General features: G+C 41.2%; 1 protein-coding gene across 1 annotated transcript in view; it reads right to left on the bottom strand.

Moving 5' to 3' along the window:
- Nucleotides 1-24,899, bottom strand: part of TEX11 (testis expressed 11) — a 215,916-nt gene that overhangs the window by 155,826 nt on the left and 35,191 nt on the right. Inside the window, 1 exon segment of the mRNA XM_069062473.1 lies at nucleotides 14,870-14,950. Within this exon segment, the coding sequence (XP_068918574.1) occupies nucleotides 14,870-14,950 (81 nt within the window).

Genomic DNA, 24,899 nt, shown 5'->3' with positions numbered 1-24,899 from the left:
AGCCACCAGTAACAGAAACAGAGTTTGAAACACAAAGGATATACAGGCTTACAGCCAAGAATAACGGGGGGAGGGGGGAAGGTGGGAATGAATGGACTTTTAATGAAAGAGGACTTCCAAGCTCTCTCAATGAAAAGACCAGAGCTTCACAGGAATTCAGAAGTTCAAACACAAGAGTAAAGAAGAAACACAGAAATGTTAATCATAGAAAGACTCCAATTAGACAAGGCCTGGGAGGGGTTCTGTCATATTTTGGTGATTTTTTTTTTTTGCTTTTTGAAGGGGGAAGGCAGGGCAATTGGCATTAAGTGACTTGCTCAAGGTCACATGGCTAGTTTTTTTGTGTTAAGTGTCTGTGGCCGGATTTGAACTCAGGTCCTCCTGACTCTGGGGCCAGTGCTCTACTCACTTCGACACCTAGCTGCCCCTATATTTTGGTGATCTTAAGAGAACAGAAAGAGAAATACACAAAAGGGTAAAGGAAAGGAAGGTTAGGGAAAATAATCTCACAAAATCAGGGTACCCAAGTAGACATCTATAAAAACAAGGAGGAGAGACCAGGGGAGTAACTGACAATTGAATCTCACTCTCATAATTGGTCAAAGGAGGGAAGGATACACACATATACACTCACACAATCAAGAGTTGGTACAGAAATACATTCCACTCAACAGGGAAACAAAGAAAAGGGGAGGAGAAATTAGAAGGCAGATTAAAGGAAGGATAAATTCTAAAACAAACTCTCACTGAGGGTGTACAGAAATATTTCTAGCTCTGAGGTGGCAAAAGATGGAAATCTGAGGAGGTACCCATCAGCTGGGGATTGGCTGAACAATTATGGTATATAAATGTGATAGAATATTGTTGTGCCATGGAAAATGATGAAGGGGATGATTTCAGAGAAACCCAAGAAGACTTGTATGAACTGATGAAGAGTAAAGAACCAGAATAACAAGTTATACAATGACAGCAACAGGGTAAAGACAAACAACTTTGAAAGACTTAGGAACTTTGATCAGAGTGATGACCAACTATAAATTCCAAAGGATTAATGATGAAACATGGGCAGCTAACTGGTGCAGTGAATAGAGCACCAGGCCTGGAGTTAGGAAGACCCAGGATTCAAATCTGACCTCAGACACTTATTAGCTGTGTGGCCCTGGGCAAGTCACTTAACATTGCATCAATTTCCTCATTGGCAAAATGACTTGGAGAAGGAAATGGCAAACCACTCCAGCATATCTGCCAAGAAAACCCAAAAGTGGGGTCATAAAGAGATGGACACAGACTGGGAGGTGACAGCACTGTGCGCAGGGGCAGGCTGGGAGGAAGCCTGACCAACGAGGAGGGCCAGTTGTCCCACCAACCACAAGGGCCACTACCAGGCCTTTCACCAAAGGGCTGGGACTGGAAAGAGCAAGGTAAGAGCCAAATGCAGGGCCCCTGTCCAGGACAGCAAATACTCCTGGGACTACTACTCCATAGCCCAGAAATTTTTTAAAAAGCCCCTATCAGGACCTGCAAGGACCAGGATGGCAGAGTGAACCCAGTCCACTCCAACCCTCCCCCTCTGACCCTGAAAACATAGTAACTCTTGCCCCAGGGCAAAATCCTCAACAGTAAAGGCTTGGGAACCCTAGAGGAAGGGCATGGCTAGGGCCCTGCCTCAAAATGGGCAGCAAGCAGACTACAAAGACTCCAGAGTCCTACTATCCTCAGAGGGAGGATAACCAAACTCAGAGGGAGACAATGTTGACTCCACACCCACAGCTGAAACATCAACAGGGAACAGGTCCCAAACACAGAAAACTCTCCCAGATGAGCTGAAAAGGAACTTTGCAAACCGAATGAGAGAGATAGAAAACAAAATGAATAATTCTTTTAAAATCAAAATTGCAGAATTAGAAAAACATTATGATGAAGAAAACAGCTCCTTAAAAAGAAAAGTGTATGATATAGAAAAGGAGCTCCAAAAACTAACCAAGGAAAATGATTTGCTAAAAACTAGAATGAACCAGGGGTGGCCAGGTGGCTCAGCGAGTAAGAGCACCGGCTCCAGTGTCAGGATGACTTGGATTAAATCCGGGCTCAGATACTCAGCACCACACCCAGAAATAACTGGCCATGTAACCTTGAGCAAGTTACTTAACCCCGATTGCTTTAAAAAAAAAAACTAGAATGAACCAAATTGAAACAAATAACTCTATGAGGAACCAAGAATTAGTCAAACAAAACAACAAGAATGAAAAATTTGAAAAAGAGGTAAAATCTCAATGGAAAAATAATTGACCTGGAAAACAGATCCAGGAGAGATAACTGGAGAATCATAGGCCGACCAGAAAATCATGATGAAAAAAAAATGAGCCTGGACCACATTCTCCAAGAGCTCATTAAAGAAAACTGCCCTGAGATACTAGAACCTGAGGGTAAAATAGAAATCGAGAGAATCCACCAGACACCTGCTGAAAGAGATCCCAAACTGAAAAGTCCTCAAAACATTGTGGCCACACTCCAGAACTACCAGATAAAAGAGAAAATACTTCAAGCGGCCAGAAAGAGACAATTCAAATATCGAGGGTCCACAGTGAGGATCGCACAGGATTTGGCAGCCTCTACACTGAAAGATCAGAGGCAGTGGAATTTAATTTTCCAAAAGGCAAAAGAGCTCATGTTACAACCAAGGATCACCTCCCCAGCAAGACTGAGCATATTCTTCCAGGCAAAGAGATGGTCATTTAACAATATAACAGATTTCCAGGCCTTTCTGATGAAAAAGCCAGAGCTCAATGGAAAATTCAACCTCCAATTACGGATTCAAGAGTGACATAGAAAGGCAAACAAGGAAAACACACATACACACACCCCATTATTTAATAAGAGCAAACTGTTTATTGACAAGTAGAGGGTATGAGTATAAAATACACAAAATGATGATTAAAAAAATCTTATTAAGGGCTACAAAGGGACTGCAATGGAAGAAGAAGAAAGAATGAAGTGGAAAAGGGTAAATTATGCCACACAAAGAGGCATAAAAACAATATAGCAAAGGAAAAGAAGGGAGGGAGATGAGTATTATATGAGCTTTTCCCTCATTGGGTCTGGTGCAAGGAGGGAATAACAACCAGTTAAGCATAGGACTCTATGGAGAAGAGACGCAAAACGTATCATATTAGACAGAAAGAGGGGAGGGAGAGGAGCTTCACATGAGATTTATTCCTGTCACTCTTGGTGCGAAGAAGAAATAACATACTTCATTAAGTATAAAAATATCCTACAGGCAGTAGGATGGGGAAAGGGCTCCGAAAGGGTGGGGGGTAGTTAGTAGGGAGGGAAGAAGTAAGGGGGAAGGGGCGGAAAAGGGAGGGGGATGATAAGGGAATACTGAGGGAGATGGTGGTCAAAAGGAAAACTTAAGGAGGGGAAGGGAGAAGGGGAGAAAAAATATAAGCATTAACAGGGGAGGGAATAGGATGGAGGGAAAGAAATAGATAATAATCATAAATGTGAATGTAAATGAAATGAACTCTCCCATAAAATGGAGGTAGATAGCAGAATGGATTAAAAATCATAGTCCTACAATATGCTGTTTACAAGAAACACATCTGAAACAGAGGGATACACACAGGGTAAAGGTAAAAGGCTGGAGTAAAATATGTCATGCCTCAGCTAAAGTAAAAAAAGCAGGGGTAGCAATCCTTATCTCAGATAAAGCAAAAGCAAAAAATGATCTAATTAAAAGAGATAAGGAAGGAAACTATATCCTGCTAAAAGGCACCATAGAGAATGAAGGAATATCATTACTTAACATATATGCACCAAGTGGTATAGCATCCAAATTCCTAGAGGAGAAGGTAAAGGAATTAGAGGAAGAAATAGATAGCAAAACTCTAGTAATGGGAGACCTTAAATCTCCCCCTCTCTGAGCTTGTTAAATCCAACCTGAAAATAAACAAGAAAGAAGTTAAAAGAATTTTAGAGAGGGTAGGTATGACAGATCTCTGGAGAAAAATGAATGGGGATAAAAAGAATATACCTTCTTCTCAGCGGGACATGGCACATACAGAAAAATTGACCATGTACTAGGATTGTAGGATATAAAATAAACCCACATAAATCCTTGGCATTCCTGTATATTTCTAATGAAATTCAACAGTGAGAGATAGAAAGAGAAAACCCATTTAAAGTTACTGTAAACATTATAAAATACTTGGGCATCTACCTGCCAAAACAAAACCAAGACCTATATGAACACAACTACAAAACACTTTTCACACAAATAAAGTCAGATCTAACTAATTGGAAAGACATCAATTGCTCATGGCTGGGTCGAGATAATATAATAAAAATGACAATTTTACCAAAATTAAATTATATATTTAGTGCCCCACCAATCAGTTTACCAAAAAACTACCTTATAGAGCTAGAAAAAATAGTAACAAAATTAATTTGGAAGAAGAAAAGGTCCAGAACATCAAGAGAATAAATGAAAAGAAATGCTAGGGATGGTGGACTAGCTATACCAGATTTTAATCTGTACTATAAATCAGCAGTCATCATCAGAGGGGAAGACTTTATGACCAAACAAAAATTAGAGGGCATTATAAAATGCAATATGGATAATTTTGATTACATTAAATTGAAAAGCTGTATAAACAAAGCCAATATAACCAGGATTAAGAGGGAAGTGAAAAATTGGGAAAGAATTTTTACAACCTGTGTCACTGATAAAGGACTCATTTCTGAAATATACAGAGAATTGAGTTAAATATGTAAGAATACAAGTCATTCCCCAATTGATAAGTGGTCAAAGGATATGAACAGGCAGTTTTCAGAGAAAGAAATTAAAGATATCTATAAGCACATGAAGAAATGCTCTAATTCACTATTGATTAGAGAGATGCAAGTCAAAACAACTCTGAGGTATCACATCTCACCAGTCAGATTGGCTAAGTTGACAAAGCAGGAAAATGACAAATGCTGGAGAGGATGTGGACAAATTGGAACACTAATGCATTGCTGGCAGAGTTGTGATCTGATCCAACTATTCTGGAAAGCAATCTGGATTTATGCCTAAAGGGGTATAAATAATTTCATACCCTTTGACCCAGCAATACCACTTCTAGGGTTGTATCCCAAAGAGATCACAGAAGTGGTGAAAAGACCCATATGTACAAACATATTTATAGCAGCTCTTTTTGTGGTAGCAAAGACTTGGAAATTAAGGGTGTGCCCATCAATTGGGGAATGGCTGAACAAATTGTGGTATATGCATGTTATAGAATACTATTGTGCAATAAGAAATGAGTAGCAGATGGACTTCAAATTTACCTGGAGAGGCTTATACGAACTGATGCTGAGTAAGAAGAGTAGAGGCAGGAGGAATTTGTACACAATTACAGACACAATGTATATATGATGACCAACTTTGATAGACTGGACTCTTCTCAGCAATCCAGAGTCATAAGTCAAAACCAAAAGATTCATGATGGAGAGAGATGTCTACATCCAGAGAAAGAACCGAGATTGAACCCAGATTGAAGCAAACTACCTGCCCTTTTTCATTCTCTTGTTTGGTTTTGTTCCCTCTTTCCCATTCTTCATTCCATCTGTTACAATACTTCTTTATAACCTGACTAATGCCTAATGTGAAAGCATTTGCAGATCCTATACTTGATTGTATGCCGCCATGGGGGGTGGGGGGGGAGGGAGAGAAAATTTGAAACTCAAGGAATTGTGGTAATGAATCTTGTAAACTAAAAGTAAACAAATTAAAATTTAAACAAATAGAGAGATGGACATGACTGAACACAGCAACGATGATGAAACTTGTTGCCCACCTCCTAATGAGTGAAAGACGCAGAGTGCACAATTTAGGTTTTTTGGACGTGGTCAGTATGGAAATTTGTTCTGCTCAACTCTATGTGTTTCTAATGGGTTTTATTTTTCTTTATTCTCAATTAGGCACAAGGTGTTGGGGCGATCGGGTGAGAAAGTTGTCTCTTGTCTTTCACTTCTATCTGCAGGAAATATCACCATTCAGAAGGCCACCACCTCGATGCAGCTAGGTTACTCAGTAGACAAAAGTGCTGTGTGTGTGGTCAGGAAGACCCAAGTTCAAATCTTGCTTTGGACATTTACTAGCTGTGTGACTCCACCCAAGTCACTTCACCTCTGTCTGCCTGAGCTTCCGAAACAGTAAAATAGGAATAGTAACAGCACCTATCTCCCAGGGTTGTTGGGAGAATAAAATGAGATATCATTTGTAAAGTGCTTAGTACAAAGCCTGGTATGGTAGACAATGTTTATTCCATTCCCTCGGTTCAGGCTTTCATCATTCTCACCTAAACCCTTGTAACAACCTCCTCATTGGTCTTCCCAGCTTCTAGATTCTTCCTTCCTCAATGGATCTTCCATCTGGCTGCCAATGATTCTCTCGCCTACTCAAAACCCTTCATCTTTAGGGCAAAAAGCAAAGTCCTCAGCCTGCACCACATGGCTCCCACTAACCTTCCCAAAAGCATTTCATGTTATTCCTCATTCGTACACTCCATATTGTAGCCAAATATTGCTATAAGGCATTTCCTTTTTATATTTATTAAGCACCTATTATATGCCCGGAATTGAAGATCTAGGAACTAAAGAATCCCTATTCAGGGGACACAATGTGTGAGTCCAAAGCAATTTCAAGATGAAGAAATCACGTAAAGACTCCTATCAGAGCTGCAGTGTGAAGGAAGGGGCAGAGAAGAAGGGGGCATGGAGAAGCTGGACGCAGCTCCTCTCGATGCCTCAGTACAGCTGGAATACTGGGAGTGCCCCACTTCTCCATCCAGGCTCACTTCAGGGACCACTTCCTCAGTCAACTCTTTCCTTATCCCCTTCACTACTAGCACTCCCAATGGAATGGTTTGGCTTTTTTCTTGCTCTTCCTTTCACCTCCCATCGTGGTGCTATTCTCTCCTCTTAGAGCAAGGCGCATAATAAGTATTTAATGAATTGGATGAAATTGAATGAAATCCAATGAATTGGAAAGACTCTCAGGTTAGTTAACACTGTTAATCCATGAAGCTCTATGCTCATGTCCTCTCTGGTGAGTATTGAATTCTGAAAGTACTAGCCAATCCTACAACCACATTCCATTTAGAGACAAAAGGGATCATGGAGACCTTTCATTTTAGAGAAGGAGAGAAAGGCCCAGAAAGGTAAAGCAACTTGCCCAAGGTCCTAGTAGCAAAGCCAGTATTCAAACCTGAGTTTCAGACTCAAAACCCAGGACTCCTTTGGCTGTACTACCCTAAAAGCCCTTTTTAAAAGCCACCAATTTATCTATATTTCACATTATCAATATTCACAGTAACTACCATTCTTTCAATCAAGAAATAATTATTTAGTAAGTGCCTACTATGTGCCAGGCATTAGATACAAAGACAAAAAGAAAGGGTTCTTGCCCTCAAGGAATTTACATGCAATTAGAAGAGTTAACATGTTCTTATGTAAAGAATATAGAAAGCTGAAAACAGAAAATCATTTTTGGAGGGGGACGCGGCAGGTAAGGCCTCACAGAGAAGATGACAGTGTAATAGAGGAAAAAGAAACTAGGGATTCTCAGAGCAGGGAGGAGAGAGCACCAAGATGGGAGGTGAAAAGAGAAAGAAGGCCAGTTTGGCTAGACCAGAGAGTGTGGGGAAGAGGGTGAAGAGTGGAGGGAAAGACTCCAAGGCTGTAGACCAGAGTGACTGGAAGGACAGCGATGCCCTCTTTTTATTTTTTTTTTAAAGCAATCGGGGTTAAGTAACTTGCTCAAGGTTACATGGCCAGTTATTTCTGGGTGTGGTGCTAAGTATCCGAGCCTGGATTTGATCCCCAGGTCATCCCGACACTGGAGCCAGTGCTCTTACTCGCTGAGCCACCTGGCTGCCCCTGCGATGCTCTCTTACCAAGAGGTAAACTAGATTTGCATATTTGTATAGAAAGAGAAGTTGTCTGTATAGACACGGTACTTCAACCTACCAATACCAATAAATCAACGATTATCCACAATGGTTTTCATGAGAGATGGCAGCTCAGTATGGTGGGAAAAGCACTGGCTTTGGAGTTGGATGAGCTGGGTTCAAATCCTTCCTCTGTCACTTATTCCTTGTATGACCTTAAACAAGTCACTTCCCCTCCATGGGCCTCAGTTTCCACATCTGTAACATCCAAGGACTGGTCTAAGGTGGTCTTTCAACTATTCCCCTGAGAGGAATGCTTCAATCCTAGTAAAGGAGGCATGTTGAAGTTTACAAAAATAACTACAGAAACAGACCCTCAATTAAGAATCAAAGATCTGAGGCAAGTCATTTCTGAACACAACGTGTATGGACCTATCTTGCTTCAAATCCAATTGCCCTTTGAGTCACAGCCTAGTCAGAAAGCAGAGGTTCAATATGCATGCCTAAGCACATCACACTGCCCGTTGTCCATCAAAATTGTAAAGAAAGAAAGGTCTGGGTTATATGGGTCTGGATAAAATCCAGAAGTCTTTAAATGTATTTTTTTTGCTTTTTGGAGGGCAATTGGGGTTAAGTGACTTGCCCAAGGTCACACAGCTAGTTTTTGTGTTGTGTCTGAGGCCGGATTTGAACTCAGGTCCTACTGACTCCAGAGCCTGGTGCTCTATTCCTTTAAACACATTCTTGAATTACTCCTCAGAAGAAACATCTGAACTCTTGACATGCCTCAGATGTGTACTAAGAGTTCATACAGGGCCATAGCAATTCTGTACCTGGGTGGAATACAACCATTCCTGCCTGCTATCTTTAGAGAGGCCTCTGACTGAGGTTTTGATCAGAACTAAGGGTAAAATTGCGCTTTTGGTGAACTTCTGGGTCTATTAAGCCTCCTTCTAGATACTCAGTAAGAACTCTTGTGTCCCATTTCACAGATTCCTATATGTTTACAGACTGGGAGTCAAGATATACCTGGAGCCCTGGGCCCAACCCAATTAATCATCCAGAGCTTTCCTTTGCCCTTAGCACATTTGAGCTTGTATGATGTTCAAGTGTGCTCCTGTTCTATCCCCTCTACAAATCTGTAAACTCTTCATGGGTAGGAGCTAGGATGCTTTTCCCTTTTTTTATCCCCAGAGCCTAGCTCAGAACTTCTCACAAAATAGGCACTAGAGACCCATTTGCCAAGCTGCTCACCAAGCTGTCCGACTTTAGGCAAGCCACTCGACCTATCCAGCCCTCAGTACCAGGCCGCAGCCACTTTTCTGAAATTAGTACTAGCTGAGCTCTCTGAAGCCTTCTAACATTGAAGTCGTACTGCTCAGTGGAGCTAAAACTCACAACATACATTGCAAAACAGCAACAACCTGTAGCAGCAACCACACTGACATCCCCAGCATGGCTGCTAGCACAGGTGCTGAGATCTGCACCTTGAACTTCAGAGAAAATACAAGCAGAGAAATAAAGACCAACAGACAGGGCTCTGACTGCCTTAATCAACTATATACTTTACATACACCCCTGGATGGGGAGAGCCTTTACATCTAAGCAGTCAGGGAACTCTGAACATACGGCCACTCAGAATCTTGACCAGGGAAATCACAAGTGAGGCCCCAAAGCAACACAGCAAGTCAGAGTATATATACACTTCTCAGAGCCAGTAGGTGACAGAACCCTATTGACTCAGGGCCTAATTAGAAATTAGCAAAACACAGGAAAGCCTTCAGACAAGTAAGCTTCTCCTAAGTAACCTTCTCTTACTGGGCTCCACATGAGGCCTGTTAATGGGTGGGGAAGATCTTAAATCCCATTAACATTACACAACCACATACTCAAACTAGACAGTACACACTCTAGTTAATGCTCTGCACAGCAGAGTTCACTGGTAATTAAGCTCAATGACATCGCCAGGCTAAAATGTGTCTGGTCACTTAACTCCTCACCTCAGTACAAAGCTGCTCATAAAAGACATTTTCAATGATTCAGGGAACTTCATTTTTTTTTTGCTCATAAAATTCCTTTGTTAATTAGGATAAAAGTTTAAAATATAAAAAAAAAAACCAAGTCCCCTTCTGTTGACTCTCTTAGGCCCCAAAGTGATTTTTTTCCTTTACAATTCCGTTGTTTTCGAGATGCTGAAAGCATGTATATGTGATTCAAAATCCACTTTAACTTCTATAGAAAGGCAAATATACAAATAGGAAGAGAAGAAGAAAATGTGGAAAGGGACAAGGGAGTGTGACTGACTGGATGCCCAATGAGAAAAGCCACTGGCACTTTTTTTTTCTTTTGGAGGACGAGTTGAACTTATTTCATCAACAGAGGAAACTTGGAGTCAGGAAACTCCATCTAGCAACACACACAGACAACATAGCTGCAACCTTGGGGCAGAAGGCTAGTAGAGATCAGGGGCAAGACTTGCCCAAGGGCTTCTTCCAGCAGGCACTAAGCCAGGCTGCCTGGAAAGACATCACCATGAGCATGGACCTCAGAGCTACCTGAAGCTCCTTTTTCATTCCTGGGACTCCTTCTGAGGCTTTTCTTGCTTTTCACCACAGAAATCGCACTCCACATTGCTGCTAGCAGTGTGGCCATTCTAGGTACTCTTTCTTCACTCAGCATCATTTCACCAAAGTCTTCCCTTACTTATTGGAATTCTTCCTCTTCATGTTTTTGGAGCGGTATGGTAACAGTCCAGCCTATTTACACCCTTCGAGTTAGTGCAGCTCTTCCCCAATCCTCGGACGAGGAGTGCTCAGTTCCTGATTCGCTGGCCTTGGGAATCAGGAAGCCCACCATTCCAGTCTGGCCTCCAGTTCTTCCGAGATAGGTCCCTCTGAGCCAGCAGCTTCCCCTCAGTTTCCTAAGGGGATCCCTCCCTGGGTGGCTGTGGGGATCAGAGGAGATAACATCTGGACAATGCTCCTCTGCTGCCCCTTAGAATCTTTGTCTACAGCTGTCAATAACCTCCCTAGGCTAGAATACCAGTGACAGGACCCACCAGAGGCTCCAAGGGTTTTCACATTCATCAGATAAGTCCAGGGTGTGTTCTCAAGCAGCAGAGCTGGTTCACAGCCCCCAAAGTGAGGTGTGAGCTTCTTTCCAAAGTCAGGTCAGCACTCAGTTTTAGGGTCTTTTGTCATCTTTGTCCATCCGATGACCACAAGGCAAGTTGTTTTCATGTTCATTTCTCAGATGACAAAAGTGTTTTAAAAAATCTTTAATGGTGTGGCTATTGATCATCTACACTTCTTTGAAGAAATTTCTGTTTTAAAATTTGCTCACTGTGGGTTCTCAAACTTTTGGTTTCAGGACCACCTTACACTCTTCAGATGTATTAAGGACTCTCCCCCCCCCCCCCATAAAGAACTTTCCTTTATGTGGGTTCTATCTATCAGTATTTACTATAAGTTAAAACTGATCATTTCAAAATATGAATTCACTTAAAAGAATAATAAAACCATAGCATGTTTTATGCAAAATAACTGTATTTTCCAAATTAAGAAAAAGTTAGTGAGAGGAATGACATTATATGTTTGGGTGAATCCCTTTAATGTCCCTCTGACTAGAAGAAACCTGGACTCTCTTGTGTGCTTCTGCATTCTACCCATAGTAATATGTCGGTTTGGCCTCCCACAGAGTTAGTGGCAAAAGGAAGGAGTATTCAAACAGATCAACTATGTCTCTGAAAAATTGTTTTGACCTCTTGGACTCCCGGAATTTTTAATCAAGATAACGCAAAATTCACCAATATGGTTCAATCTCCCATGCAGTTCAAGAGCCATCAACAGCAATATGAAAATTTACCAATGTGCTAATTGGGCTCCTAAGCATAGGCTGGGTTCATACAAGATTCCTTGACAGAATCACCAAATGTCAGAGTTGACACAGACACTGAAGCTCTACAGTTCAATCTGTAGCAGAAAAAGACTCTCACTTTAACAAACCTGACAATGGGTCACTCAGACAACTTAGAGATCTCAAATGAGAGAGAATCCACTGCCTCCCTAGGCTGCCCCAACACGTTCCACAAATGGACGTGTTAGACATGTTAAGACCTTTGTCTTGAAATCAAGCTTGACTTTGCCGCTTTTCAATTTTGACCCATAGTTTCTAGCCATCCCTCTGAGGCCACCCTCCCTTCCCTACTACCCCCAAGAGCCCTTCAGATACTTAGATTCTTCATGAATCTTTTCTCCAGTCTAAGCATTCACAATCAATCCTTAGGAGGCATAACATACAAAATCACAGAAAGAATTCTGTCCCACTATCCTCTGCTTATAATATGAAACTCAAGAGGGAGAAATGCACTTGACAAATGTGCTCTCACCACTGTTAATGAGGGCTATCCTGCAGATGCTAAGTGGTATAGGGGTTCTTCTTTGCACCAAGCCCCACAACATCAGAGGGCTTTTTGAATGAGATCCACAGCCATTCAAAAATGATTGGTCTTTTTTCCATGGGGTATAATGGAAAGAATGCTCGATTTGGAGGTGAAGGCCCAGATTCAAATCCAAACTTAGGTACTTACTGCCTGCAGCAAGCCACTTCCATCATCTGGACCTCAGTTTCCTCATTTGTAAGATGAGGAGGTTGAGGCCAGATGGCTTCTAAGAGCCCCTGTAGCTCCAAGTCTGTAATACTCTAAAGAATTCCTAGAACCTGGATTAGGGGCATGCAGTTGGATGAGAAGCAGTTTGAGTTAGTCCATCGATAGATCTACCTTGGAGAGGTCCCACAGATTCACAATGAACTGGACCCAGAATCAAAGAGAAAGACCAGGTGGCATTTAGAAAATCATAGTCCTTTCCCTGCTCCCTTACACCTCAGCCCATCTTTTCACACTAATATTGCCCCTATGATGCACCATGGACATGAATCATGGCACACCACAATCTCATTAGAATCCCAAATGTCAGATTCCCAAAAGGCACTACCAGCAATGACTTGGGTAACAGGGAACTGGCTGAGCCTCGCCCTTCTGAGCATGGGCTTCAAAACATGTGCAGGGACAGTATTCTATAACTGTTTCTAGTCTACTAACCATATAGGGAAGAAATAGGCTTTTGACTGGCTGCTGAACCACAACTTGGGTGCCCATTCAAAAGTCACTAATGAGTCAAAGTGAGTCGATCTCCCTCCCTCCCTCCTTCCACCCATCCATCTACTTGTCTCCCTGCCCTACTACACTGCAGTAAGGAGTATTGTAAGCTTCCAGGTGGAAAGAGAAGTCTTGAGACTTTTTTTTCTTACCTGGGCAAACATGTGACCATAGATATGACGAAGCTATTTTCTGTCTATTGTGTCCGTTCTTTCCTTCCCCAAGGGAGATGTTAACTATAACTGCCTATTGGTATTGGGGAGAACACACTGGAATGGGGGCTTGAGCCAAGAGTATTTGAAAGAAGTCTCTACACCCTCAGGGGTAATGCTAGAACCCAGAGAGGGAAACATAGCCCAACTCCAGAGGACTGACACTTTGATGCAAGTGGGACTTAGGATAAGGACTTTGAACTCTTACATGGGCTACACTTGCATGCAAGAAATGGCAGAAAAAAAATATACTCAAGGATACCTATAGCTAAACAGGGAGATGCAGCAAAGGTTCTTTAAGGTGTGCGAATGTTTCAAGATATCTTTTGTACTAAGTCTGTAGAGAGAAAATATTTCAGGAAATGAGGTATCTGCTTCTATACAGTAAGCACTGCATAAGATATGATCATCATTCTAACATTCTTGGTGCTCGATCATAAGATGTCCAGACTCAGAGCTGGAAAAGACCCCAGTGCCCATCCAATCTGGCTCCTTGGTTTCACAGATGCATATCAGGAATCAAGCAGTCGTGGAAAGAATGTTTTTGTGACCAGACTTGACTCCAAGGAAGAGCTGGGAAAATGCATCTCCCTCCCTTCTCCCTTTATAGAGGTGGGGTACAAGCAAAGTACTGACTGTGGGGTTGTCTGGGGAGGCCAAGGACAGAGGGACACATTTGGAACTAAAGAGAATGTTAAAACAAAAATAGCAATACATTTTTAAAAGAATCTATTAGGAACCCCATTCGCTTTTTCAACGTTGAAGCAGAGCAGCCCTTTCTGGGAAGCCCTACCTTGGAACAGGCAGCCCTGGTATGAGCAGACCTCCCCCACATTCCATATCCTCTGCAACAAGAGCCTGCCAGTGTGAGCGCACCCTGAGCCAGGCAGAAGGCGGAGCAGAAAAGGGAAGAAGAGGCCCAAAGGAAACTTCTCTAACCTCTTTATAAGCCATACAGTCCAGCCACGGGAATGGGCCAGACCTGCCAAGCTGGGCACACCTCTGAACCGCATGGTCCAGGCCTCAGCCACAGAGATGCCAATAACTGCTCGATTGTCCCCAACCACTATTGCTTCAGGGGGCATGAAATTTAGAAATGTGTTCTGGTTTCATGAGAAAAGGGTAAGCAAGGAACTTACCTATTTTCAATTTGTTCTTAATTAGCTGACCCTTAGTAAACAAGCTTCAAATCTAGGCATTTACAATAAGAACAGAAATCTTCAGACAGCTTCAGGCAGTAGCTAGGAGCCTTTCTAAAAGCCCCGGGAGGGGGAGGAGGGCAGCTGAGAAGAGGGGAAAGGCAGTCAGCTCTGAAAACAAAAGCTGCGAAGCAGAGCAGGGAACAAAAAGCCCAGAAAAGCTGGGCAGCCTGGAAAACGATGTGGAGGATTTATTATATCGGTTTTCTTGAAATGAAAATGGATTTTTTTATATTGAATCCTCTCGTGATCTGCTGTGTACATGGCAACGTATACGCTTTTTTTCTCTTCTCATTTTGTGTTTAAGTTTAAAATTTTAAAAATTTACACCCCCTCCCCAAAAAAAAGAAAAGCGGAAATTTCACTCACCTCTTGGGGCAGCCCCATCAGCATTTCTTCACAACATTGGGTACATGTGACAGCTCGCTGAAAATTCCCTCGAGCAACAGCCTGGGAAAGCAAGAGAGCCAATAATTGCTTAGAATGGAAGAGGGTACACTTTGTGGAGAAGGAGAATTTGGCTAAATTCTTTTTCCGATTTTTTCCTCTTTACTACAAAGACAGACCTTCCAGCCAGACACTCGCACACAGGCCCCATCCCCAAAGGGCCAGCTCCAAGACTTGCACATGACTACCTGTTCCATTATTACTGTGCAACCCTGGAGTAGCATTGAATGCAGCCCCTCGTTCCTGCTGGAAACCAGGAAGCCTGCCAACAGAAGCCTTGCTCCAAACCGAACAATTTTTTCACGTGGCCCCCAATTGGACATTGTCTAAAGTTCAAGCAGCAATTTGGGAAAATCGGCGACAATGTCCTCAGATGGCCCCCTTCGCTGGGTACTGCAGCCCAAGTGCACTTTCTAGGAGCAGCCTGGAGAGCTAGCTAGTTAACGGAGCTATCATTTATAGAGGTTTTTAAGGCTTGCAGACAGGTGGCGCTGCAGTAGATAGAGTACAGGGCCTGGAATCAGGAAATCCAGACTCAAATACTTCCTAGCTGGGTGACCCTGGGCAAGTCACTTCACCCTGCTTGCCTCAGTTCCTCATCTATAAAGTGAGATGGTGAAGGAAATGGCAAAGCCCTCCAGTATCTCTGCCAAGAAGAATTTTAACATGAAGAAGAGTCTTCGTCACAAAGCTGGACACGATGGTTTGCAGAGTGCTTTGCAAATATCATCTCATGGACCCTCACAACTCGAGGAGGAGGCAGGTGTTATCTCCATTTTACAGATGAGGAAACTGAGACATTGGTGAATCGTACTAGGCAGAATCGGAACTCAGGCCTTTCCAACTCCGAGGCCAAGGTTCTAGCCACTGGACCAGCTAGCTTCATCAGCCATTATTAGCATCCTCCCACGTGCAATGAGCCTTGCTGGAGGAAAGAGGTAAAAACAAGACCTACCCTGAAGTACCTTTTGGTTTCCTGGGGGCTTTGGACACATTCACAAAGAAATATTCACTTCTCCAAGTGTTATGTATGAGATTAGATGAAGGAAAGATTACCAGTGGTTGGGAAGCTCAGGACAAGCTTGATAGCCCCATAAGAAAGGAGTTTCTCCAGCACTTTCTGAGGAAAAGCTCTCCAGATTCCTACCCTACCTCCCCCATTTTCCTCTCTTGCTTCCATCTGTGACCAACGAAGGGGACGACTTTGACACCCTTCAGACTCCAGTTCCCCTAGATGCTGCCACTACCGCTCCCTCTGCTGATGAATGCCCTGCAGTTAAAAACTTTTTCCCCCCAACAAGACCCAGCTGATTGCAACTGAATGTCCTCCAGCACAGGCTTCCACACCAGATGACAATGAGCCCAAATCTCACAGAATCCAAAATGGCATCCCGGTGTGAGGCAGCCCATAACTACTTCTGGATTATTCTTCTAGGCGAGGGCTAAGGAAATGGAAATGCTGGGTGCCAATGGGCGTGGGGTACATGAGCTTTGAACCAAAGCATCTCTCCAAGTGTCTCCCAGCTCGGAAGTTCTCTACAGACCCTGTGTCAGACAAAGCTTCTTCAATCCTGGTATCTTAAAAACAGATTACGACCACAACATTTTATACAGCCTTATTCATATCAGTTTACTACATGTGCCCTTCACTGTTTCAAAGAAACCAAGAGTACTAAGTAGCACTCAACCCTTTTTCTTAGAGAAATCAAGGTTCTCTTGTAACCTTTCAGGCTAGTTTTGATCACACCCCCTTGTCAGGTCCAGAAACGAAATCCTTGAGGGAGCCAAGGTGGGGCCAGCACCAAGGAGAGTTAGAATCTTTATGTAGGAATCACTACTGGACTACAGATACTAACTAGGAGTAACCAAGATGCCACCATTAGCAGATTAAAGGACCCAGGCTTGCCCTTGTTAGTCAAGAAAGATAAAATTCCAAAGCTGCTTCTGAACCATTGTTTTCAGGCCCAGAGGAAGGTGAAGGGAGGAAAGTGGAGCAAATAGGCAGAGGCAATGGGGAAAAACCTGAATCCCAAGGTTCCACTGTTTGTTGTTGGGAGCCAAAAGGCAAGAGGGAGACTTCCGATTCCTGAACCCTGTCTAAATCAGTGGTCTCCAAACTTCTCTGGTCATGCAAAAAAAAAAAATGTTCTGAGTATGCGGGCCCAATATATGTATTTACTATCAATAAATTATATACATGTCCTGCTGCATTAATAATTATATGTATTATAAAACTTTAAAAAGGATGAGATGAGCGCTGGCCCTGGAGTCAGGAGGACCTGAGTTCAGATCCTACCTCAGACACTTAACACACACAAAAAAAAACTAGCCGTGTGACCTTGGGCAAGTTACTCAACCCCAATTGCCCTGCAAAAAGCAAAAAAAAAAAAAGATGAGATAAAGATGAAATAACATTTTATCCCAGGGGCAACAGGAAGCCACTGAGATCAGCCAAAGAGGAGAGTCTCATGGTCAGATCTGTGCTTAAGAAAAATAACTTTGGCAGTAGCATCTAGGGTGAATTGGAGTAAGGAAAGACCTGAGGTAAGAGCAGATGGAAGGCTGCTGCAGTGATTCATGGGTGAGGTGATGAGAGGCTGAACTAGGGTAGCAGCTCTGGGAGTGGAGAGAAGGGGACAGGGGAGAGATGTCCAGGAGAACAAAATGACCAGATTTGCCACTAATGTGAGGGAGAATAAGAAGTCAAAGCTGTGGACGTGGAGGATAGTGTCCTTGACATAATAGGGAAGCGTAGAAAGGAGGTGAATTTGAGAGGAAAGATAATTAAAGGAGACCATGATGAAGACAGAAAGTCATACATTAAGTGACACACTATCCCACCCTACAACTATGCCCCCTGGGTAATAGTTAGGTTAGACTAGCCCAGAAAGGTGGAGTCGGGAGTTTCTACAACAGAGGGAAGGTGGGGCCCAAGTAGAGGAAAGTGAGGAGATAAGGCAGATGTGGTTGTGCCTGAACCAGGCACCTGGATTGGCCACAGCTGTGAGGGTGGGGTGTGACCCATCTTCAAACCCTCCCCAATTGATTAATCACACACTCCTTGGGGTCAAACTATGGCCCCCACTTTGGAGTTCACTGATCTACATGGTAGGCTAGCCTCCTGCCAATCTCCTAGACCTCAAGGGTTCAAAATATTGCCCGATCCTCCACCTTAAGCCCTTCTCCTGTTTGTGGCCCCCCCCTCCAACTCTCAGCCATGGCTAATTCCTACCATCTAGCCTCCCCCTCCTCCCCTTAATCCCAAATTACCCAGAGCTGCTGGGACAAACAGCAGAAAATCTTGCTGATTTACCCTCTACACACTTGGGCTATTTGGCCCCAACAGGGGCTCTTAATGTTACAAGACAAAGCGATTTTCGTGCTTCCTAAAGTAACTATTCCAAATCTCTTCAAACCCCAACTCCACTCCCTCCTTCTTCCCCTCCCTCCCCATTCTTAGCAGATAACCTCACCTCCAACCCAGTTGGGGAAGATTAAAGCCATCAGCTGGGAATTAACCTCTACTTTTTCCTACCCTCAATGTCCTCACCTCTACTCTCTTTGGTCTCTTCAGTCTCAGGAAGAAGTGGCCCCCTTCTTTGCTAACCTGTCACATCCCACCCCCATCTCAGTCCTCTATGACCTTGCTCTCTTTTTCTCAGGCATGTTCAATCTCTCCCATGACAATCACAGAATTTCAGAATTCTAAATAGACCTGAATCCACCTAGCTGTACTACTACCATCTAGGCCAGAGATATCAAACAAGAAACCTGCATGCCTCCAAAACAGTGTGCTGCACCAACTTACCATTTTAAAAAATGAATTAATCTATTTATTAGTTACATTTGGAGTTACAAGTCTTCTCCCTCCATCCCTTTCTATCCCACATTAGAAAAAGCCAACATTACACATACACACACACAACCATACAATATATACTTTCTTTTCATATATCAGATCTTCCTCTGGAGGTGGATGGCATTTTCCCTTATAAATCATAGTTGATATGAATAATCATAACACTCAGAATATCTTAGTCATTCAGTCACTCTTTGAATAATATTTCTGTTACTGTATACAACATTTTCTTGTTTCACTCTGCATTATTTCATGCAAGTCTTTCCATGTTTTTCTAAAACCAGCATCCTCATCATTTCTTACAGCACAAACCACAACTTGTTCAGTCATTCCCCAATTGATGGGTATCCCCCCACTTTCCAGTTCTTTTCCACCACAAAGAGAGCTACTATAAACATTGTAGAGCATATACGTTATTTTCCTTTTTTCCTGATGACCTAATTAGTGGCATAGCTAGGTCAAAGGGAATATACAGTTTTATAATTCTTTGGGCATAATTCCAAATTGCTTTCCAAAATGGTTCGATTGGTTCACAATTCATTAGTTTCCCAATTTTTCCATATCCCCTCCAACATTTGTCATTTTCCTTTTCTATCATTTTAGACAATCTGATAGGTGTGAGATAGTATCACAGAGTTGTTCTAATCAATAACAATTTAGAGCATTTTTTCATATGACTACATAACTTTGATTTCTTCTTCCAAAAACTGCCTGTTCATACCCTTTGGCCATTTAACAATTGAAGAATGACTCATATTCTTATAAATTTGACTCAGTTCTCTATATATTTGATATAAGGCCATAAAAGAAACTGGCTATAAAAATTTTCCCCCAACTTTCTGCTTTCCTTAACATTAGTTTTATTTATACAAAACCTTTTTAATTTGATGTAATCAAAATTATCCATCTTACATCCCACAAGCCTATCTTGTTTATTCCCAAATTCTTATCCATAGATGTGATAGGTAATATGTTCCATGCTCCTCTAATTTACTTGTAATATCTTCCTTTAAGGTCATGTATTTTTTGACTTTGTCTTGGTAAGACAAAGCAGTCTGTACCTAATTTCTGCCAGACTGCTTTCCAGTTCTTCCAGCAGTTTTGACCAAATAGTGAGTTCTTACTCCAAATGCTTAGATCTTTGCATTTATTAAACACAAGATTACTATAGTTATTTACTGCTGTGTATTGTATACCTACTCTATTCCTTAGCCAGGTAGTTTTGATAATTACCACCTTATAAAACAGTTTAAAATCTGGTACTGCAAAAATATTTAGAGCAGCTCTTTTTGTGTGGCAAAGAATTGGAAATCAAGGGGATGCCCATCAACTAAGGAATGGCTGAACAATTGTGGTATATGCATGTAATGGAATAGCGCTGTGCTATAAGAAATGGAGAGCAGACAGACTTTATAATAACCTGCAGAGACTTATATAAACTGATGTTGAGTGAGAAGAGCAGAACCAGGAGATATCTGTACACAATAACAGACACTAACCTTGATACGCTGGACTTCTCTCAGCAATGCAGGGTTATAAGACAACTCCAAAAGACTCATGATGGAAAGAGCTGCGGAGTCTGAGTGCCGATGGAAGCAAACCACTTACTCTCTGTCTTTTTCTTGTTTGGTTTTGTTTCCTCTTTCTCATTGTTCACTCCTTTGGTTATAATCCTTTACAACCTGACTAATGTTTAATGTGAAGGTATTTGCAGATCCTGCATTTGATTGCATGCTGCCATGGGGGGAAGGGGGAACTGAATGATGTAAACTAAAAGGAAATAAGCAAATTAATTTTTTAAAAATTAAAAAAAATAAAATCTGGTATTGCTAGGTCTTCTCCCTTTACATTTTTTTTTTCGTTAATTCCTTGGATATATTTTTTAATTTATTTATTTACTTTTGGTTTACAACATTCACCTCCACAACTCCTTGAGTTCCCAATTTTCTCCCCCCCCCCGTTTCCTCCCTCCTTCCCCCCCCCCCATGACAGCATGCAATCCAATACAGGCTCTACAAATACCTTCACATTAAACATTAGTCAAGTGGTAAAGAAGAATTATAATCAACGGAATGAACAATGAGAAAGAGGAAACAAAACCAAACAAAAAAGAGAGCCAGTAGTTTGCTTCCATCTGCACTCAGACTCTGCAGCTCTTTCTCTGGATGTGGATAGTTCTTTCCATCATGAGTCTTTGGAGTTGTCTTCTAACCTTGCATTGCTGAGAGGAGCCCAGTCTATCAAAGTTAGTTATCACACATATGTGTCTTTAATTGTGTACAAAATTCTCCTAGTTCTGCTCTCCTCCCTTGGCATCAGTTTATATGAGTCTCTCCAGGTAAATATGAAGTCCATCTGCTCCTAATTTCTCATAGCACAATAGTATTCCATTACATTCATATACCACAATTTGTTTAGCCATTCCCCAATTGATGGGCATTCTTTCAATTTCTAGTTCTTGACCACCACAAAAAGAGCTGCTATAAATATTTTTGTACATACAGGTCTTTTTCTCACTTATATGATCTCTTTGTAATATACCCCTAGAAGTGGTATTGCTGGGTCAAAGGGTATGTATTTTTTTATAGCCCTTTAGGTATAGTTCCAAATTGCTCTCCAGAATGGTTACATCAGTTCACAACTCTACCAACAATGCATTAATGTTCCAATTTTCCCACATCTTCTCCAGCATTTATCATTTTCCTGTTTTGTCATCTTAGCCAACATGACTTGTGAGATATGGTTCCTTAGAGTTGTTTTGATTTGCATTTCTCTAATCAATAGTGATTTAGAGCATTTTTTCATATGCTTGTAGATATCTTTAAGTTCTTTCTCTGAAAACTGCCTGTTCATATCCTTTGACCATTTATCATTTGGGGAATGACTTGTATCCTTACAAATTTGACTCAGTGATCTGTATATTTTAGAAATGAGGCCTTTATCAGAGACACTGGTTGTAAAAATTCTTTCCCAATTTTCCACTTCCCTCCTAATCTTGGTTACATTGGCTTTGTTTGTACAAAACTTTTCAGTTTAATGTAATCAAAGTTATCCATTTTGCATTTTATAATGTTCTCTCTTGTTTGGTCATAAATTCTTCTCTTCTCCTTAAATCTGACAGGGAAACTATTCCTTGCTGTCCCAGATTGCTTACAGTATCAGCCTTCATATCTAGATCATGCTCCCATTTAGACCTTATTTAGGTATACAGTGTAAGATATTGGTCCATGCCCAGTTTCTGCCATACTATTTTCCAGTTCTCCCAGCAGTTTTTGTCAAATAGTGAGTTCTTATCCCAGAAGCTGGAGTCTTTGGGTTTATCAAACAGTAGATTACTATAGTCATTGACTGCTATGTCTTGTGTACCTAATCTATTCCACTGATCCACTGCTCTATTCCTCAGCCAGTACCAAGTAGTTTTGATGGTTGCTGCTTTATAATAGAGTTTAAAGTCTGGTATGGCTAGGCCACCTTCCCTAGCATTTCTTCTGATTAATTCCCTTGATATTCTGGACCTTTAATTCTTCCAGGTGAATTTTGTTATTATTTTTTCTAGCTCAATAAAATAATTTTTGTTAGTTTAATTGGGATGAGACTGATTAAGTGTTTTAGACAATTATTATTTTTGTTATATTGGCTCAGCCCACCCATGGCCAATTAATATTTCTCCAATTATTTAAATCTGACTTTATTTAAATAAAGTGTTTTATAATTATGTCCCTGTAGTTCCTGAGTTTGTTTTGGCAGGTATACTCTGAGGTATTTCATATTGTCTACAGTTATTTTAAGTTAAATATCTCTTACCATCTCTTCTTGAAGGTCTTTGTTGGTAATAAGTAAAAATACTGATGATTTATATGGGTTTATCTTACTTTGCTAAAAAAAAAATTTGCCACTTTGCTAAAAATTATTGTATCAACTAATTTTTTAGTTGAATCACTAGGATTTTCCAAGTATACAATCAGATAGTCTACAAAAAGAGATAGTTTTATTTCCCCATTACCCATTCTGATTCCTTCAATTTTTTTCTTGTCTTATTGCTATTGCTAACATTTTTTTTTTAAAGCAATCGGGGTTAAGTAACTTGCTCAAGGTTACACGGCCAGTTATTTCTGGGTGTGGTGCTAAGTATCTTAGCCCGGATTCGATCCCCAGGTCATCCTGACTCTGGGGCCAGTGCTCTTACTCGCTGAGCCACCTGGCCGCCCCTATTGCTAACATTTCTAATACAATATTGAATAATAGTGGTGACAATGAGCATCTTTGCTTTACTACTGATCTTATTAGGAAAGCTTCTAGCTTATCCTTGTTACAGAATGATGCTTGCTGATGGTTTTAGGTAGAGACTTCTTATTTTAAGGAAAAATCCATTTATACCCATGCTTTCAAGTGTTTTAATAGGGATGAGTGTTGTATTCTGTCAAAAGTTTTTTCTGCATGTATTGAGATAATCATATGATTTTTGTTACTTTTGTTATTCATACAATGAATGTATTAATAGTTTTCCTTCTGTTGAAATTCTTGGTATAAATCCTGTTTGGTCACAATGTATACTCTTTGTGATATATTGCTATAGTCTTCTAGCTAGCATTTTATTTAGGATTTTTGCATCAATATTCATTAGTGAAATTGACTTGTAATTTTCTTTCTCTGGTTTTGTTCTTCCTGGTTTACATATCAGTATCATACTTGTTTCATTAAAAAAGTTTGGTAGGACTAATTTTTTTTTACTATCGTTCCAAATAATTGATTTAATATTGGAATTAATTGATCTTTCACTATTTGGTAGAATTCACTTGTAAATCCATCTGGTCCTCATGCTTTTTTCTTAGGAATTTCATTTATGGCCGTTCAATTTCTTTTTCTAAAGTAGTTTTATTTAGATATTCTATTTCCTCTTTTGTTAATCTGGACAGTTTATATTTTTGTAAGTATTCTTCCATTTCGCTTAGAGTGTTAAATTTATTGGCATATAATTGGGCAAGGGCAGGAGCTATAGATGGGGAGCACTGCGTATATGACTGGATTAGTTTTTCTTTGTTTTATTCTTTGTTGTAAGGGATGACACTCTAATTGAAGGAAGAGGAGGAGTCTATTGGGAAACAAAGGTGATACAAAAATAAAATAAATCCTTTTTAAGAGAAAGAGAATGACCATAATGGAAGGGCAGCAAAGATGTCTCAGTCCCTGTCTTCTGTGGCTGAGTTTGAGGAATGAAAGAAGGCTGAACAGACTCATATCAAATGTCCTCAGTGAAGTAAAAGGCCAGATCATCTGCTGGGAGGGAAGACAATTAATGGCAAGAAGAAAAATGAAGAGGTGAGGACTGAGAGGAGTCAACAAGGGCCAAATATTAAGGTCCAACATGAGTCTCTACCATCAATTTGTAATGTATTAAAGAAATTCAGCTTCTTGACTTTCTCTAGCAAAACTGAGCAGTCCTCAAGCAAGAGCAGAAAAAAAAATGTTAGAGATTACCCAGGGATGAAAGTCGGGAGCCATGTAAAATCATAAGGGCAAGAGACTCTAAAGTCAGAGCTAGAGAGACATCAAACTGGCAAATCATGGAAACAAACAGAGTCAGAGTGAGGGCCATGGAATGGGAACCTAAAGGTGCTTCAGAAGAGCAAAAGGGCGAACGGAACAGTTAGTGGGAATGAGAGACTGGAAAAATTAGAAGGATAAGAGGCTGTAGTCAGGAAAAGACTTAAAGTTCTGTACTCTGATAGGTCTAAGGTGTTGCCATGCTTGGTATGTAGCTGAATAGAGGTGAAGAAGGATGTCATAGTAAAGGAAGAGGTCATCAGCATGAATAATGAAGTCCCTGGGGGTAATAACAAGGAATGGAGTAATCCAGCTACTACTAAATTCATTTTTTTTAATGTGAGGAAATGACACAGAGAATTGAGAAATGACACAGTAAGAAGGAGAGGGAGAAGGTGGCACAAATAAATTGAATGGAGCGTGGAAAAAGGAAGGCCTGGGCTTGAATGAAGGAGCAATGGTACAGAAGTGGCGAGAAAGAAGCAGTATGTGTACCCCTCCTTCCGACCTTGTGATTCTGGAGGAACTGTGTACAAGGGCCACAGTAGC

The sequence above is a fragment of the Petaurus breviceps genome, unplaced genomic scaffold (genome assembly GCF_028583685.1).
Source record: "Petaurus breviceps papuanus isolate PSGF00001 unplaced genomic scaffold, PetGlider_PUasm1.0 90451, whole genome shotgun sequence".
NCBI lineage: Eukaryota > Metazoa > Chordata > Mammalia > Diprotodontia > Petauridae > Petaurus > Petaurus breviceps.
This window is presented reverse-complemented; position numbering and strand designations above follow the sequence as displayed.